Below are 18939 nucleotides of genomic sequence, written 5' to 3'. Positions count from 1 at the left end.
GATTAGGTGGTGGGGGAGAGGTCAGAGGGTGAGCCTTAGAAAAATAACCCTGGGTTGGGAAGAGAGAGAAGCCCACACCATGCTTTATTCTATTCCCAAAGTCTTTCTCCCTAATCTCCTAATCTCTGTCAGTCCTCTAGGAAATAAGTTTAGTATTCCCTCTTTCAGGACTGATGGAAGGATCACTTGGGATGGCTTTTCCCTGTTCCGTTACATGCAATTCTTCCATTGCTAATAATAATAATAATGATAATAATAAGGTCCTGCTTTTACTTGTATGGCAGATGGAGGTCCCAGTCACAGTGACCGCTGCTCAAAACAGCAGCAGGGAAGTATAGGACTGGAAATGAATCTTTTTCCACTCACCTCCATTCCTCTTTTTCCCAACTGGAATGGCTATTTCCTGGACGTTCCCAATGTGGCCACCTTTACATGGTTCGGTGACAGAGACCTTTAGGATACGTCCAGTGCCAGTGACAGCAGGAGCCCCTGTCGCTGCTGACTAGGCTGTGCCAATGGGGTGCCCACTGTTGGGGTGTAGGTAGTGCCAGTGGGATACCCATACCACACTCCAGGCAGTAATGAACTCTAGGAAATCCACTGCCATCACCCAGGTAAGTGTGGATCTACCTATATGTTTAGGCCAGGCCCTCTCCCATTCTCCTGTCCCTTTCTATCCTCCCTGTAATGGGAAGGTCTTTGTTTTCCAATCTCCCTCTCATCCCCTCTTTTCTCTCTGCCTCCCACCCCCAGCCCCCTCTCTCTTTTTCTTTCTTCTTACCTTTTCTGTTGCTGTTTGCTGCCCCTCTTTCTCTCTGTCTTTCCTGTGCACATTTCTGACTCCTATCTTTCTGTCATTTCAAAGCTACCTCTTAGAGCTCTCACCTGAGACCTCCTTGGATGGGCAAAAATATAATTACTGAGTTAGGGGAGAGGGAGGGTTGGGCAGGGATTGTCTCCATCTGTTGCCAAATTGTACATTACAAATGCTTTGTACAGTGCTCTGCACATAATAAGCGCTCAATAAATACGATTGAATGAACGAACGAGAGGGAGAAGGAGGAAGAGAGGAGAAGAGGGACAGAGGGAGAGGGAGGAGCAGGGAGAGGAGGGTATCCCCTTGGAACACAGCAGGTGTAGACATCACTCATTTGGGCATTGATTGGGCTGCTGAAGGTCCATTGTGAAAGGACACATCAACTTGACTTTTTGACTTTGGGTTTTTGAGTTCCTTTTTCAGGTCACATTACTCATGGCCGGGTGGAGTTCCAGCTGTTGGAATTGCAAATGAGATTCCACGGGAAGACAGGAACAATACCAGTTCTGTCTGCAGAGAATTTGGGATGGCAGGGGGGAGGAGGAAGACCTTTAGGATTTAAGATGCCGCTGAGTGCCATTGGAGGCTTTCGTTTTTAGGTAGCGTGGGTTGGCCTCAAATCAAATGGTTGTTTCCAGTTTATGCCCTCAGCTAACCCCATTGCTAGAGTGTCACGAAACTGCATCAAGTCCTAGTTCAAGAGGGTCATCCAGGTCATCTGGGAGACTTGGTCTTTACCTCTGGCTCTACTCGTGACCTCTTAGGGTTGCACTTAAGTTCTCCAAGTCATAGAGGAGCTGCTAACTTGTCACTACAGTAGTAGTAGACGACTAATAGTAATAGCAGCAGTATTTGTACTCCTTAATGCCCACCTTCTCTCCGTATCATGATCTTATTTATCTTTGCACCAACACTTTGCTCTTATCCTCCCTTGGGCCTAGAACTCCCTCCCCATTCATATCTGACTGTCCAACACTCTCTCCATCTTCAAAGCCATCCTAAAATCACATCTCCTCCCAGAGGTCTTCCCAGCCTAAGCCCTTTATTTCCCGTCACCCCTCCCCTCTGCTTTTTACTACGTAATAATAATAATAATGATGGCATTTGTTAAGCGCTTACTAGGTGCCAAGCACTGTTCTAAGCACCAGGGGGATGCAAGGTATATTCAGGTTGTCCCACATGGGGCTCACAGACAATCCCCATTTTACAGATGAGGGAACTGAGGCACAGAGAAGTTAAGTGACTTGCCTAAGGTCACACAACAGACAAGTGGCGGAGCTGGTATTAGAACCCATGAGCCCTGACTCCCAAGCCCGTGCTCTTTCCATTGAGCCGCGCTGCTTCCCTGAAGTACTTTGCTACTCAGCCCAGCATCACAGTATTTTTGTAAATATTCTGCTACTCTACTATGTCGGTCTCCCCCTGTAGACTGCTGGTTCCTTGTGGGCAGCGATCTCATCTACCAACTCTGTTACATTGTACTTTCCCAAGCACTCAGTTTGGCACACAGTAAGCACTCAGTCAATACTAGTGATCAGTCGATTGATTGAGAGTCTACTTTGTGTACTGTATAGACTCTACTTGGTGCCAAAGGGAATCACAAAAGAAGTTTCAGACAAAGACCCAACTACAAGGATCTCTACTGGGGTGAAACTGAAAACACAAAGAAATACACAGGCTTGCCTATTTGAGATGCTGTAATGAGGATTTTGGGGGTCAGACATCCTGGAGAAGGTAGGATTTCAAAGGCAGAGAAGACAAATCATAGCAAAGCAGAATTTGGAAGATGATCCAGGAATAGCTAAACCACAAGGACTAAAATCACCCCCCAAATCACCAGAATCCAAATGAAGTAACAGCTTAACTAGTCAAGGGTACAGCAACCAAACTGTTTAAGAAATGACCAACTTCATCCTTATAATAACGATAACTGTGGTATTTGTTAAGCAATATGTGCCAACCATTGGGCTAAGTGTTGAGGAAGAGTCAAGATAATAAAGTCAAACATAGTCCCTGTCCCACATTGGACTCACAGTCTAAGGGAGAGTGAGAACTGGTGGCTTTTTTTTTCCTATATAGTATTTGTTATTTTGTGCCAGGCATTCATTGTACTAAGCGCTGGGGGTAGATACAAGCTAATCATGTTGAACACGGTCCCTGTCCCACATGGGTCTTACAGACTTAATCCCCATTATACATATGAGGAAACTGAGGCACAGAGATATGAAGTGACTTGCCCAAAGTTACACAACTGGCAAGTGGCAGAGCTGGGATTAGTTGTTTATTAGTGGGGGCTTCTGGAGAGACCCTTCTCTTCCTTGATAGCAAAATTTCATCCAAAAACTGTTTCTCGATGTCTGTCTTTCCTTGCCCTAACGTCTCCTTCCCCGCCTTCTCCTCCCCGTTCTCAGCTCTGCTCAGTTTCCCCCTACACTTCTCACTTTCTCTCTCTCTCTCTCTCCTCTCCCATCTCCTGCCTCCACCTACATCCCACCATGCCCTCCCAGATCTCTTTGTCTCCTTCCTCACCGTGACTCTGCCCTTTAGTCAGGGCCGCCCCCGCCTCTCAGAAACAACCTCCCAATTCCATATGTCAAGCTGCCTCCCTCACCACCCGACATCTCCCCCTCCCTACCCCACGTGTTCCAGAAAACCCGCAGGCCCCCATGACCCCCCGTGACCCCGGGCCAGCTCAGATAACCGGGTTGGCGGGGAGACAGCGGTCTCGATGGTGCCCGTGTTACCGGAAGCTGCCCGGGGAACCCCGATCTAGGCCGGACCCTGGAGACTGAGGGCGTTGGGTGGACTCTGAGGGCAGTAACAGGTATTTGCTCGGCAGATTGGGGACTGCAACGGGGAGCTCACAGCCCAGATGAACATCGCCCAACTCAAGTCTGCCCTGGGAGTGGACGGCGGGGAAGGGGCTGAGGATGGGCAGTCACAGTACGCTGGCTATGAAGCGCAGGGTGAGTTTCCCTCTGTTCGTCAACCCTTTCGTTGTCAAAGTGACCAAGGGACTGGGAAGGTGGGCGAAGCATAAGGCAGGGAGGGATTGTGCTTTGAGAGAACCTGTCGGCAATGGCAGCAACGCCTAAAGAAGAATTGCTTGAGAAATAGCGTGGCCTAGTGGATAGAGCAGAAGCCTGGGAGTCAGGAGGACCTGAGTTCTAATCCCGGCTCTGCCGCGTGTCTGCTATGTGACGTAGGGCAAGTCACTTCACTTCTCTGGGCCTCAGTTCCCTCATCTGTAAAATAGGGATTTTAATCAATTTTAATTGGGAACCTGGGAAAGCTGTGGTTGCAAGTGAAATATACTCTCCCAAGCATGTAGTACAGGGCTCTGCACATAGTAAACTCTCAATATATATTCCCTCATCTGTAAAATCTGGGAGCCCTGTGTGGGATGATGACCTTGTATGTACCCCAGTGCTTAGAATAGTGCCTGGCACAAAGTAAGCATTTAACAAATAACACAATTATTACTATTATCATTATCCTTATTAAACCTAGCTTACCCTTCCTGTTAATGGTTAGTTATGGGAGGCAGTAGAGGGTAAATCCACAACCTTCTGAGAGTTCTGTGCCCCACTGGGTTTGGTTGTCTGATGTGTGACCTTCGGCAAGTCGCTTCACTTCTCTGGGCCTCTGTTACCTCATCTATAAAATGAGTAGGAAGACTATGAGCCCCATCTGGGACATGGACTCTGTCCAACCTGATAGGCTTGTATGTACCCCGGCACTTAGTAAATGCCTGGCACATAAGAAGTGCTTAACAAATACCATTTAAAAGCAAACAAGACAGAGATTCTCCCCAGGGACTGAAAGGAAAACAGTTCAAGAGCCAAGGGGCTCCCAGTGGCAAAGGATGGTACAGAATGGGAGATTCTGAGGGGGAGAAGGGTCATCGGGACCCCCACTCTTGGGGCATTGACAACTTCCTTCTACTGCTTGGTCTACTGGGGCCAGGACACTCCCAGCCTGATTAAGATGATGCCCATTTACCTTAAATCAATGGTATATATTGAAAGCTTGCTATATGCAGATCCCTGTACTCAGTGCTTGGGAGAGTGCATTTCACTTGCAACCACAGCTTTCCCAGGTTCCTGCTCCAATTTGCCCTCAAGTGGGACTGAGAAGGTGAGCGGCAGCCTCCTCTACTCAGCCCACTGCACAGAGCCCAGAAAGACTTGGGTGTGGGAAGGGCAGGGCAGCAGCAGAATGGCAGATTCCAGAGCCTCGCCAACCCCCACCCATCTTGGCTTCTTTCCCGTGGCTCCCTGGAGAAGAATTAGAATCAAAATCATTGTCAGGGGATGGTGGGGTGGTCCACATTGAAAGCAGAAGACTTTGGACTGGTTACATTATACCCGCTCTAGATGGTAAATTTCCCTCTATTAGCTCAAAGTGTCAGGGAAAGTGTCTAGCAACTCTGTTGTATTGTTCTCTCCCAAACACTTAGTACACTTAGCGCTGGACACAGTAAGCATTCAATAAATAAATACCATTGATTGATTAAACCACAGGAGTTGCCCTCTGCATAGAGTGAAGGGACTTGGCCGAGATTAGCACAATATGTAGGAGAGAGAGAAGAGAGGGGAGAGTATGAATGCCATGTTAATTGGGCAGACTGTGTAGTTGAGATTTTCTGAGATATAATGACCTCATTTTTTGGCACCTCCACCGATCAGCTTCTCAAGGTCAGTTTTGTCCTGAACAAAAGTGAAGCACATTCTACCCAAAACAAAAGACTGAGGGGAGCAGAGAGAAGGAGCTGTGAAAAAAGCAACACGGTCTACCACGGTTCAATGCTTAGAACAATGCTTGGCACATAACAGGTACTGTAATAATTATAATAGTGAAAAGAGCACGGGCCTGGGAATCAGAAGACCTGGGTTCTAATCCCAGCTCTGCCAATTGCTTGCAGTGTGGGCAAGTCACTTAACTTCTCCTTGTTTCTGTTCTCCTGTTTTCCCTCTCTACTTAGACTGTGAGCCCCATGGGGAACGTGGACTATGTCCAACCCAATTTGTTTGTATCCACCCCAGCACTTAGTACAGTGCCTGGCACATAGTGAGCACTTAACAAATACCATTATCATTAATAATGATAATAATAAAAATAAAAAGGGGCCAGGGGCAAGTTTTCTAAGTCCCAAAAGGGAAGGGGTCTCCAGGAGGAGATGGGTGTCCCGTGGCTCAGTGGAAAGAGCACGGGCTTTGGAGTCAGAGTTCATGGGCTCGAATCCCGGCTCGGCCACTTGTCAGCTGTGTGACTTTGGGCAAGTCACTTCACTTCTCTGTGCCTCAGTTACCTCATCTGTAAAATGGGGATTAAGACTGTGAGCCCCACGTGGGACAACCTGATTCCCCTGTGTCTACCCCAGCGCTTAGAACAGTGCTTGGCACATAGTAAGCGCTTAACAAATACCAACATTATTAGAGGATGAAACCCAGGCTCCAAGCAGCTTTTTCCAAGGTATAGGGAAATATTGGTTTTCACTAAGAGCCACTGGCTTCTCATTCCTAATTTCTGTCAGTCTTCTAGGAAATAAACCTAGTAATCCCTCTTTCAGGGCTGATGGAAGGATCACTTGGGTTGGCTTTTCCCTGTTCCATTACATGCAAACTCTTTCATTGCTAATAATAATAATGATAATAATAATAATAGTATTTGTTAAGCATTCTGTTATGTGCCAAGCACTGAACTAAGTGATGGGCTAGGTAATCAGATCAACCCAGTACCTGTCCCATTTGGGGTTCACAGTCTAATAATAATAATAACTGTGGTATTTGTTAAGTGTTTACTCTGTACCAAGCACTGTCCTAAGCACTGCAGTAGCTACAAGATAATCAGGTCCTATATAGGACTCACATTCTAAGTAGGAGGAAGAACAGGTACTGAATTCCCATTTTGTAGATAGGGGAACTGAAGCACAGAGATGTGTAGTGACTTAACCAAGGTCACACAGCAGACAAATGAAGGATACGGAATTAGAACGCAGGTCCTCCGACTCCCAGGCCCATGCTATCTCTGCTAGACCATGCTGCTTCTCCTTGCTGCAAGTATCTGTAGGGTTTTCCCTTTCCTACCAGGGCTTGGTCATTATCACATTTTCAACTCTGTTGTATTGTACTCTTCTAACCACACAGTAAGTGCTCAATAAATATCACTGATTAACCCCACCTACTCTCAGTGATCCCAACGGCTTACAATAACAATAACGAGGGTATTCAGTAAACACTTTCTACATGCTAAGCACTGTGGCGAGCACTCAGATACATTAAGGAAAACCAGATCCAACTCAGTCCCTCTTCTCCATGGGGTTTGTAGTCCACGAAGGAGGAGAGCAGATACCTCGGCCCCATTTTGCAGTTGAGGAAACTATAAAAGCACCTTGCTGAGGTCGCCTTGCAGGCAAGTGGCAGCCTGGGATGAGAACCCAGGTGTCCTGGCTCTTCACCAGGCCACGCTGCCCAACAGTGACCAAGTGACCCAGGAGGTCCATGAGAGATGCTCTAGCATTCAAACAGTGTCTTGGCTCCCTGTGGCTGTTTCTTCTTCTCTGGCGGGGCCCGATTTTTATGACTCTGTACATCGTCTCCCTGGCCACTGGATGAAGCTGAATCTCCAGGCAAGAGGATTTGTGTGCATCCCAAGAGTGTATGAACACTGCACCCTGCTCGAGAAACATAAACAAAATCAACCACTCCGGCGGGTGGAGGGAGCATACGCCCTGTCCCGGCGGGGGCCTGGAGGTCCAGACTGGCGGCAGGCGGACAGAGGAACAAGAAGGCTTTTTCTGTACCTGGCCCCAGAAGGGGAAGACAGGGAGGAGGAGGGGGAAGAGGTGGGAGAGAAAGCAGAAGCTGTTCTAGAGCCGGAAGGCATTCGGTACACATCACAAGACTGGAGCCAAGGCCTCCGCTGTGCAATGCTAGGTGAGAGAGGGCTGTGGGGGGAGGCTATTGGGCTCAGAAATGGACAGCAGCCTCCCAGGAGCCAAGACCTCAACTGTGAAGCCCGAAGCTCAGTGGGTCAGACTCGGGGGGCCACCTGCCGATTCCCCTAGGGTACTTTGAGGCACACCTTGACTCTCTAGTGCGGTGCCAGAGATGCCATTGTTCTGAATAGATCTCCCTGCCAGTGGCAGGGGTGAAGTGGAGAACAGGGATCCAGGTCTAGGAGAGGATGGGAGAATTTGAAGATGAAGTTGGGCAGGCTGACTGGCAGAGCAGAGAGAGAAGCAGCATGGCCTAGTGGAAAGAGCCTGGGCCTGGAAGTCAGAGGACCTGGGTTCTAATCCTGCTCTGCCAGTGACTTGCTGTGTGACCTTGGGCCAGTCACTTATCTTCTCTGCACCTCAGTTACCTACTCTGTAAAATGGAGATTGAGACTGTGAGTAAGACATGGACTGTGTCCTACTTTGCATCTACCCCAGCACTGAAAACTGTGTCTGGCACATAGTAAGCGCTTAACAAATACCATAACAAGAAATATCATAGCAAAGGAGCAGAGGTGTGGGGAGGCTTCTCTATGGAGACCGCTCCTCCTCCCAGCCTCTGTTCCAGAGCTGGAAGTCCCCAGCCCGATTCAAACCGTTCAACTCCAAGACAGAAGGCCAGATGGGGTTGCCCTGGGAACTGGGTGGTGACCGGAGCCCCTTGAGAACTGCCGGGCTTGGTCTAGGAGGGTTAACTGCTGGGAGGTGGCGGTCCCTGGGGGGGCAGTCCCTGTGGCGGCCGCTGCCTTCACCAGCTCTGGGACACTCTGCAATAAATTTAGTGGATTCTCAATGCTCTGTGACACAGCTGGGGCTGGGAAGGTGAACTTTCTCCTCGGAACACACCTCCGCAGGGAGGCGGTGGGGCAGAGATGCTGGGAAGTCCTGGTCGGGGTCAGTGAGGGCAGGGACCCGGACTCTCCCTCTCCACTCTCTTTTGCTGGTGACTCAGGCTGGGGTGGGGGAAAGGAAGGAAGGAATGGGGTCTGTCGCAAACAAATCCCTGTCCCCCGATCCATCATCCCCAGATGGGGCACCTTCCCTTTCCACTGGCACTGGCAGTTCCCACCAAAGTCAGACGAAGCAGGTAAGAAGAGAGGAGAGATCATGGCTTCTTTTGCATCGGGGAGCCTGGACTCGTTCTTGGAAGACTTGGTTCCCTCTGCCTGTTCCTCCTTTGTTTTCTAGGTGAGTCCTCCTAAACCTTAATCCTACTGGGCCCTTTGGGGATCAAAGCCAGCCATCGCCCCTCATTCTCTGCTCCTCCTTGCTCTCCCCAGGGGGTCAGATCCTTTTGGCAGAGCCATGGCTCCATGACAGAAGGAAGATGGATCCTTTAGGGGATTTGAGAGCTGTTGGAATGAGACACTTAGAAGAGCAGGGAAAGGCAGAAAATGAGAAGACCACAGGAAAGAGAGTCTGGAGAGGTGTATTCTAGGTGGAATTCTACCATTTAACCAGCGGGTGACCTTAGGCACGTCACTTAATTAATAGGTGTTTGTTAAGGGCTCCTCCACTTGTATGTCAGGTCTGAAGAGAGCCAGTAGCATCTATCCAGGTAACCCCCACAGGCTTCTTGAGCCATCACTTTGACCACCTGTAGTTTTCTGGAGGGTCAGCAAGAGAGCTGAGAGATTCATTGAGATTCTGGACACTTGAGCGTGTCCTGAGGACACACAGAGAAGCAGTGTGGTTGCGTGGCCTAGTGGAAAGAGCATGGGCTTGGGAGTCAGAGGTTGTGGATTCTAATCCCCGCTCCACCACTTATCAGCTGTGTGACAGTGGGCAAGTTACTTAACTTCTCTGTGTCACCGTTACCTCATCTGTAAAATAGAGATTAAGACTGTGAGCCCCATGTGGGACAACCTGATTACCTACCTTGTATCTCTCCCACTTCTTAGAACAGTGCTTGGCATATAGTAAGTGCTTAACAAATACATTATTATTATTATGAGCTGTAAGCTCATTATGGGTAAGGAAACGAGTCTAGCAACTCTGTCGTATTATACTCTCCCAAGTGCTTAGTTTAGCACTCTGCAGACAGTAAGTGCTCAAAAAATATCATTGATGAGGATGATAATGATGGAGAGTATTTCCCAGCAAATCGTCTCCCATTTATGGACAGAAACTCTACCACAGGGGTTAACTCTGAGCAGACAAGCAAGAGTAATTGGAGCAAGAACACTACCAAACAGCACCATTGATTTTTACCAAGTTCAGCATGGGAGTGGGGCTAAAGTTAAAAAAACCCACCCATTTTTTAAATGATATTTGTTAAGCACTTATGTGTCAAGCACTGTTCTAAGTTCTGAGGTAGATATAAATTAATCAGGTTGGCCACAGTCCCTGTCCCATATAGGGCTCACAGTCTAAGTCAGAGGGAGGAGGATTTAATCCCCATTTTACAGGTGAGGTAACTGAGACAAAGAGAAGTTAAATGACTTGTGCAAAGTCACACAGCACATAAGTGGCAGAACCAGATTGGAACCCCCTTCCTTTGACTCCCAGGCCCCTGCTCTTTCCACTAAGCCCTTGCTGCTTCCATCATAAAATCAATAGCTTCAAGAAAGCTTTGAATTGATTTGTGGTTGGGAGGACCAGGATAGTTAACTGGAGGGAAAGACTAGGCTAGGGAGGTAATATGGTCCATCCCTTAACCATGAACCATTATCATTAAACGAGTATTACCAACCCTTCAGGGAAGAGAACTCAAAGTTGCAGGTTGGGCTTCAATTTTGGGAAGGAGGATGTACAATGCTCTGTTCAGAGAAAGTGTTCAATAACTAACATTCACTGATTGATTGAGTCAGAATGGCAAAGCTGTCCTATCTGCCTCCCTGTCCCAAGTCTTCTGCAGATAGAAACTTCTCCCCTTTTAAAGCCCTTCAGAAGGGAGATTCCATTTTCTTCAGTCACTCAATTTCCCAACCCAACATCTTTTCCCTTTGACAAGTGCCTACTTATACCTCACCTTATATTCCTCCTGCTGCAGCTTAAGCCTAATTCCTTAAACCTTATTCTGGGCTCATCCTCCAGGGGCTTTATTCTTTCCCATCTCCCTCAAGCCCAGAGAGAAAGCCCTGAGATCTAAAGCAGCCCTAGAGGGGAGCCTGCAATAAGAAGACCCATTTCTACTCCTCCTTGAAATCAACCTTCAGAGCCCAGCTGCTGTTTACCCACTCCCCTGACAGCCATAGTAATTACAGCATGTCACTGTTTGGGACAGTCTGTTCATTTTGATCTGTTGTTCATTCTCCCAAGTTGATAATCACAACATACAAAGCGCCACCATGTTTTCTTTTGTTGGAGCAAAACGAGAAGGGGAGGAGAAGGAGGCTGATTTGGGCAGGAGATCTCCAGCTGCCAGCCTACACCCTTCGAAGTCCAAGGCAGGGTGAAGGGGAGAATCTGCGAAGTGGGGCTGGCTAGGGCTGACCATGGCTACCCCCTAACTTCGCCTCTTGACTCTGAAAGTCTCTGTTGTTCAATTCAACCCTCCCTCATCTTCCTGCCTTGTGCCTCATTAGGCTATGAGAGACTGAGGGAAACAAGAGAAATTCAGACTCCCCCAGGCCTGCTCAGCCAGAGTGCATCTCTGGAGAACACTCTGATAATAATAATAATGATAATAACAATAATTGTGGTAATCACTAAATGGTAACTTTGTGCCAAGCACTGTTCTAAGCACTGGGGTGTATACAAGATAGGTTGAACATCGTCCCTGTCCCACAAGGGGCTCACAGTCTTGATCCCCATTTAACAGATGAGGGAAGAGAGACACTCTGATTTCTTGGTCTAATCCTGGGTTTGAGCAGGGAGGTTGACTGCCCAGAAAACTCTGACTTCTCCCTTGGACCGGGAACCCCTTGGACCAGGAACCCCATGTGCACTGAGCTGCCCAAGTGCTTAGCATAGTGCTTGGCACTTAGTAAACACTTAATGAATATAACAAATAATATTGCTATTAGCTAGACCATGGCCATGGGAGAAGAAAGTGACTCCAGCCCTTTCTGAGGTATCGAGAAACTCTGGAACTCTACTCCTTAAAGCCTTGAGAAGACGTGACTTAGTTCACCTAGTTAATTCCACAACCCAAAAATGTTCCAATCCAGTTCAGCTTGACCTCCTGGACTTTCTCCCACTGTGGACTGGCAAAGGTTTACCTGTACTCTCCAGGATGTTGCTGAGAAGCCTCACAAGCCTCCCGTCCTTTCTTCAGCCAAGTCTCCCTAAGCAGCTTATCAGGAGTATCCAGGCCCCACAAAATAGATCACCTGAAACATATCTCAGGTGGATTTTCAGATAGGGACCCAGGTTTGCTTTGCCTGAAGAAGTAGATTAGGAAAAAGCCCAGGGCTGAGGTCCTGAGAAGGGTGAAAGGAAGAGAAAGCCTGCAACCTTGGCATTGTCTGGCTCCTCATTGCCTTTTAGCTTTTATATTCAATCTACTGCTAAATCCTGGTGGTTCTTCCTCCATAACATCTTCCATATTGCTCCTTCCTTTCCACCCAAATAGTTACCACCTTGTCATAACACGGTTAGAGTACTGCAAGGGCCAGGAACCTATACCTTGCTAGCTACATGTGCTTCTCGGTATCAAATGTGGCTCTGAAGCTTAGGTGCCCTTTAAAAAAAATAATATTTGGTAAGCACTCACTATGTGCCAGTTACTGAACTAAGCACGGGGGTAGATATAAGCTAATTCATTTGGACACAGTCCATGTCCCACTTGAGGTTCACAGTATTAATCTCCATTTTTTAGATGATATAACTGAGGCGCAGGGAAATTAAGGGACTTGCCTTCCATGGTCTTGGCACCAAGCAGCAAAAAAATCTTGCAAAAAATTGGCGAGAAGCACCTGGGCCACCTTGCCCTTTTGAGCCAGAAAGAGAGCGAGGGGATGCCAAGATGGTGGCTCCATGCCTCACCAGAAGCTGAAGTGATTCTCTAATCCCCTTTCATCCCCACCCACGCTACCTTCCCACAGCAAATAGCAGTAGTGACAGTGCCAAGGAGGACCGGTCAGGCTGGGCAGGGATGGGGACTGCTCACCTGCCTCACACACAGAGGCCAAGAACAGCCACTGTGCTAGGCGCCTTGTATGCCAAGAGTGGCCAAGGGTGGGCTGCACACCAGTAGAGTAGTGCCAAGGCAGGAGATGAGTTCAGCTTTAATAATAATAATAATAATAAAAATAATGATAATAACTGTGGCATTTGTTAAGCACTTACTGTGTGCCAGACACTACTAAGTACCAGGGTGGACACAAGTAAATTGGGTTGGACACAGTCTTTGTCCAACATGGGACTCACGGTCTCAATCCCCATTTTTCAGACGAGATAACTGAGGCCCAGAGAAGTGAAGTGACTTGCCCAAGGTCACACAGCAGACAAGTGACAGATCCAGGATTAGAACCCATGACCATCTGACTCCCAAGCTTGTGCTCTATCCACTACGCCATGCTGCACAAGCACCGCTAAGGGACTACTTCGCACTACGAGAAGCAGCGTGGCATAGTGGATAAAGTATGGACCTGAGAGTCAGAAGGTTGTGCCACCTGTCTGCTGTGTCACCTTGGGCAAGCTACTTCACTTCTCTGGGCCTCAGTTACCTCATCTGTAAAATGGGGAGTGAGACTGCGAGCCCCACGTGGGACAGGGACTGTGTCCAACCTGAGTTTCTTGTATCCACCCCAGTGCTTACTACAGTGCCTGGCACATATTAAAGTGCTTAACAAATACCACAGTTATTATTACCGGGGCCAGGAGCAGTAAAACATCAGTGGCAGAGGCTGAGAGGGGCCCCTAGAGGGAGAGGAGGAATAAAACAACCAGAAGCAAGTTTGTTTCTTTTTCTCCCTTGCTCCCCTTTTTCTCTCCTTTTCCCTCTTCTCCCTGCTGGCAGTGATGCAAACAGGGAGTTTGTTTTGACTCTGCCCTAAGGAGGAGGTGCAAGCATGCCCAGAGGTGGCTTTCAGACTCCTGCCTCTCTCCTTCCTTCCTAGCTCTAGCAAGCTGCGTTCAGAAGCCGGGGTCCAGTCGGACCCACAGCCATCACCACCTCCCTCCCTTCCCCCCGCCTTCCCTTTGGTTCTCCCATCTCCGGGCCAGATCACAGATCTTGAAACCCCCCCTGAACCACCCTATTCCTCCAGTAAGCCTTTCCTGCTTAATTCCCAATTATCTAGGCTCTCTCCAATTCAATACCCACTTTTAGCTTTTATGTATTTTATTTCTATCCTCAGCACTCAAGTATATTTTTCTACTCATCTGTATATTTATTCAAACATTCAATTTTATATTCAACTATATCAACCCATTCTGTTTGTTGTACTTTCTGTGGATCCTAGTTCTTCATCCTGATCCTGCTATTAGATTATGAGCTCGTTACTGGGCAGGGATTGTCTCTATCTGTTGCCGAATTGTACAATCCAAGCACTTAGTACAGTGCTCTGCACATAGTAAATGCTCAATAAATACTATTAAATGAATGAAAATAATTTTTGTCTGTCTTCCCCATTGAACTGTGAGTGTCTTGAGGGTAAAGGGAATATAGTGGCCAGATACTTGGAATTTTAATGATTTTCAGCAGGCCCCTCCCATTTATAGAACCAACTCAGTAATGCAATATAGATTCAATCAGTGGCATTTATTGAATGTCTACTGTTTGCAGAGCACTGTAGGAAGTACTTGTGAGAGTACGATAGGGTCCTTCAACATGATCCATAACCTCAGGGAGTTTTCAGTCTAGTGGGAGAGACAGACTCTGAATTACCGACAGGAGGAGGAAAAAGTGGGTACATTAGAATCTAGTTCCTAAATAGTAAACTATGTGAGTCAATACAACAGAAGTGCTAACAGTGGTTATGAACCTACAAGGACAGAATAGTTCCGGGGGAAAATAAAAATGGACTCGAGCTGGAATGAGGGTGGAGCTGAGATAGGTAGAGGTGCCTGGCACTTCAAGAAAACCAGGTATTGGGCCTCGGGGTGGAGAAACACATGATGAAGCAAGGCGTGAGATGCAGTCCTGGCCTAGGATGAGAATCGGTGTGGCCTAGGAGTGGAAAGAGCCGAGGTCTGGGAGTCAGAAGACTTGTGTTCTAATCTCGGCTCTATCACTTGCCTGCTCTGTGACCTCAGGCAAGTCGCTTAACTGCTCTGTACCTCCATTTCCTCATCTGCAGAATGAGGATTAAATGCCTGTCCTCCATCACCTTAAACTGTGAGCCCTATGTGGGATAAGGTCTGTGTTCTACCTGATTATCATTATATCTCAGTATTTGCACAGTAATAAGTGTTTACCAAATGGCATCACTGTTATCTCCCTCATCTGTAAAATGGGGATTGAGACTGTGAGCCCCATGCTTGGGAAAGTTAAAACGGAGTAACTGAGATACAGAGCAGTGAAGTGACTTGCCCAAGCTCACACAGCAGATAAGTGGTAGAGCTGGGATTAGAACCCAGATCCTTCTGACTTCCAAGCCCATGCTCTATCCACTAGGCCACGCTCCTCCTCTTCTGTGATACAGAGACAGATGGGCCATGATTGGAGTTTCTCAGATGTGGGGGGTGTGTGTGGACTGACTTTGAAGAGAAATGATTCAAGCAGTAGAGGGAAGTATGGACTGGAGATGGGGGAGACTGGATGCAGGGAGTTCAGTGAAGAGGCTGATACAGTGCTCAAGTTGGGATATGGCAAGGGTCTGGACCTGTTTTGAGGCCATTTGAATGGAGAAGAAGAGATGGAAAAACATGAAGGAAAACCGGCAGGATTTAGCAACAGACCGAGTATGGGGGGTTGAAAGGGAGGGAGGAGTCAAGAATAATGCCAAAGTTGTTGGTCGACTGCAGGGAGGATGGTGGTCTTGAAATCAAGTGTTAGGTGAAGAGGAGGATTTGGCATGAAAAATGAGAAGTTCAGTTTTGGACATGTTGACTTTCCAATGACCAATATTTAGAGTTTAAGCATCGAGCCTCCCTTAGTACTCCTGCCTCCGAGTTCCATGGCCCAGAAGTGGTCAGACTCAGAGGGATTTGAGCGGGAAAGCAATGGCTCCCTGGCCATTGTGGGGATGGATGACAGAGGTCATCCGGGAGAAACATTTGTTTGGGAGGAATTGGAAAACTTCTGCATAAATGCATCCGTATGACATTATCCCAGCCTGCTGAGGGACAAGGGACCGTGTCTAATTCCTACCTTTATTCTTTCCCATCGTTTACCACAGTGTTGTGTTCTAATCACTTAATAAATACTATTACTATTTATTACTAGTACAACATTATGCATAATACCTGTCAGAATAATGCGTGTAATGTCACATGCACCTCAGGATACAGTTTTTTTGTGGACCAACACTTGGCTACCCTAGTAGTAAAGATATGTTTGTCTTTGTTGCACTTTCCCAAGTACTTAGTACAGTGCTCAGCTTTCAGTAGTTGCTCAGTAAATACCACTGATTGAGGGACTGATGAAGGAAGAGGGGAAGAAGGTCCTGCCTGCTTTGTTTAGCAGAGGGAAATTACAGGTACCCCCAGTGAAGGAGAGTCCCTTTTTATAGCATTTGTTAAGCGCTTACTATATGCCAGGCACTGTACTAATCTCTGGGTTAGATATAAGATTATCAGGTTGGACACAGTCAGTCCCTGTCCCACACAGGGCTCACATTCCTAATCCTCAATATAAAGATGAGGGATCTGAGGCACAGAGAAATGAAGCGACTTGCCCAAGGTCACACAGCAGGTAAGTGGCAGAGCCAGGATTAGGACTCAGATCCTCTGGCTCCCAGGCCTGTGCTCTTTCCTCCCATTAGGTCATGCTGCTTCTCCCTTGGGATCAGCTCCGGGGAGGCTCCCCATTCATAGGGTCCTGGACTGTTCTAGAGGCCCAGCCTCAGTTCAGTCAATGCAATTTTGCCACCAGCCTTCCTGGATCTGCTCAGCTCTGAATCAACCAGTTAATTCATTAATTCATTCAATCGAATTTATTGAGCACTTACTGTGTGCAAAGCACAGTATTAAGCACTTGGGAGAGTACAGTACAACAACAAACAGACATATTCCCTAACCACAAAGAGGTCATGGTCTAAAGGGCAGGGAATGTCTCCATCTGTTACCGATTTGTACATTCCAAGCACTTAGTACAGTGTTCTGCACATAGTAAGCGCTCAATAAGTACTATTGAATGAATAGAGGGAGCTCACCCATCAGTGGTATTTATTGAGCACTTACTTTGTGCAGAGCACTGTACTAAGTGCTTGGCACCAGGCAGCTTCATACTCAGGAACGTCCCAACTGGCTTTGCTGGTACCTATAAGATCCTTCCCGCCTTTTGGGCGCTCGATGAAATACAGGCTTGTTAATGGGCCTTTCAGCAAGGTCTAGCTTGGCCTTCGTTCCCTCCTTAGCAGAGTGACAGGGCTGAGGGAAGGTCATCCCTGGACCCTCATCTCAGGGCCAGGAGTCTCTAGCCTCTAGCACCAGCCTCGGCACCAGCCCGAGACCCCGGCGGGTGCGGATTCCAGCATAGGGAGGGAACAGTAAACTCATTGACCCCCTGGAAGCTGGGCCCCGCCTGCCCTACACTTTGTACCCAACAAGACAGACCATCTTTTCACCATTAATAAATGTTATTTGAATTCCTTTCAGGGGCACTGGGGGCGGGGAGGAAGGATTCAGAACATGTCCTGGGAACAGTACTGGGGAAAACGAATGTTTGAATCAACGGTAGCTTGCTTGGACAGCGTTGGGGCAGAAGCAGTAATAGGGCAGAATCAAGTGGGTTTAGGGTGGCTGAGTTTATGATTGAAACCCAGCAAGGACCCTGGTTCTGCTTGCTGAGGGAATTTCCTAATGCGCTCTTTTTAATACACACACACTCACATCATTTTCTGAAAACGTTATTGTCTCTAAAGAATTCTGAAAATTCGGGGTCAAACGGCAGGGAGGTGGGACAAGAGAAATCTCCCCCTCTGCTATTTCTTGACCAAAATTAAGCACATCTTCTGGGGTCATCAGGTCCACACTCCTGCTTCCAAGCAGGACCACGCAAGTAGAAATCCACCCAAGGGAGGGGATTCTGATGGTAGAGTCCCATTTTCAAAGACCTCCAGGAAAGGAGTTACTGCAGCCCCCCAACTCAAACCCTTGACCCCAATATCTGACTTACCTTTCAGAAGATTCTTATGTGAGGCTTCAAGGCTCTCCTGCTGCTTAAATCTATTCTCAGGTTAAAACAGTTTCTTCGGTCCATGATTCAACCTAAGCAGCCTGAAGGAACATAGCTGCTCAGTTCACTCACTTGGGGAAGACTTTGAGTACAGAACTCCTCTTGCTCAGAGCTCAATCAGTCAATCAATCAGTTTTATTTATTGAGTACTTAACTGTGTGCAGAGCTTCGTACTAAGTGTTTGGGAGAGTACAGTACTAGAGAGTTGGTAGACATGTTCCCTGCCCAAGATGAGTTTACAGTCTAAAAAGAGCTCTTCCCGCTTTCTCTCTTATACTTTTCTCGAGCCCAGTTATCAAACCTTTAGCCAGCTTAATAATAATAATATCATAATAATAATTATGGTATTAAGTGCTTACTATGTGCCAGACACTGTACTAAGCTCTGGGGTGGATATAAGCAAATCAGGGTGGACGCGGTCTATGTCCCACGTGGGGCTCACGGTTTCAATCCCCATTTTACAGATGAGGTAACTGAGGTGCAGAGAAGTGAAGCTACTTGCCCAAGGTCACACAGCAGACAAGTTGGGGGAACCGGGATTAGAACTAATGACCTTCTTATTCCCAGGCCCGTGCTGTATCCCCTAGGCCACGCTGCTGTTTATGTGTGGGCCCAGCCAACTAAAATTGCAGGCAGCCACCCTATGTATATGTTTGTGCAGCTAGTGATGTGCCTGGGTGCAGGAGTTAAGGTTCAGGCTGAACTTTTGCAAACTCAAGATTCTTTGCTGGCCTAAGCAGAATTTGAGCACAGGTGTCCAGATCAGCCAAGTTCTTATGCTGCCATTCCCTGCTCAGGCTGGTAGTCTGCAAGGGAAACCAAGTCAGTCAGTCAGTCATATTTATTGAGCTTTTACTTTGTGCACTGTAATGAGCATTTGGGAGAGTACAATAC

General features: G+C 47.6%; 1 protein-coding gene across 1 annotated transcript in view; it reads left to right on the top strand.

The window, feature by feature from the left end:
- GPSM1 (G protein signaling modulator 1) overlaps positions 1-18939 on the top strand; it is a 151201-nt gene that overhangs the window by 67770 nt on the left and 64492 nt on the right. The window contains exon 9 of the mRNA XM_029063160.2: positions 3657-3783. Within this exon, the coding sequence (XP_028918993.1) occupies positions 3657-3783 (127 nt within the window). The remainder of the gene's footprint in view (positions 1-3656; positions 3784-18939) is intronic.

This window comes from Ornithorhynchus anatinus, chromosome 4 (assembly GCF_004115215.2).
Source record: "Ornithorhynchus anatinus isolate Pmale09 chromosome 4, mOrnAna1.pri.v4, whole genome shotgun sequence".
Lineage (NCBI taxonomy): Eukaryota > Metazoa > Chordata > Mammalia > Monotremata > Ornithorhynchidae > Ornithorhynchus > Ornithorhynchus anatinus.
The sequence above is the reverse complement of the archived record's forward strand: the minus strand, read 5'-3'. Positions and strand labels throughout refer to the sequence as shown.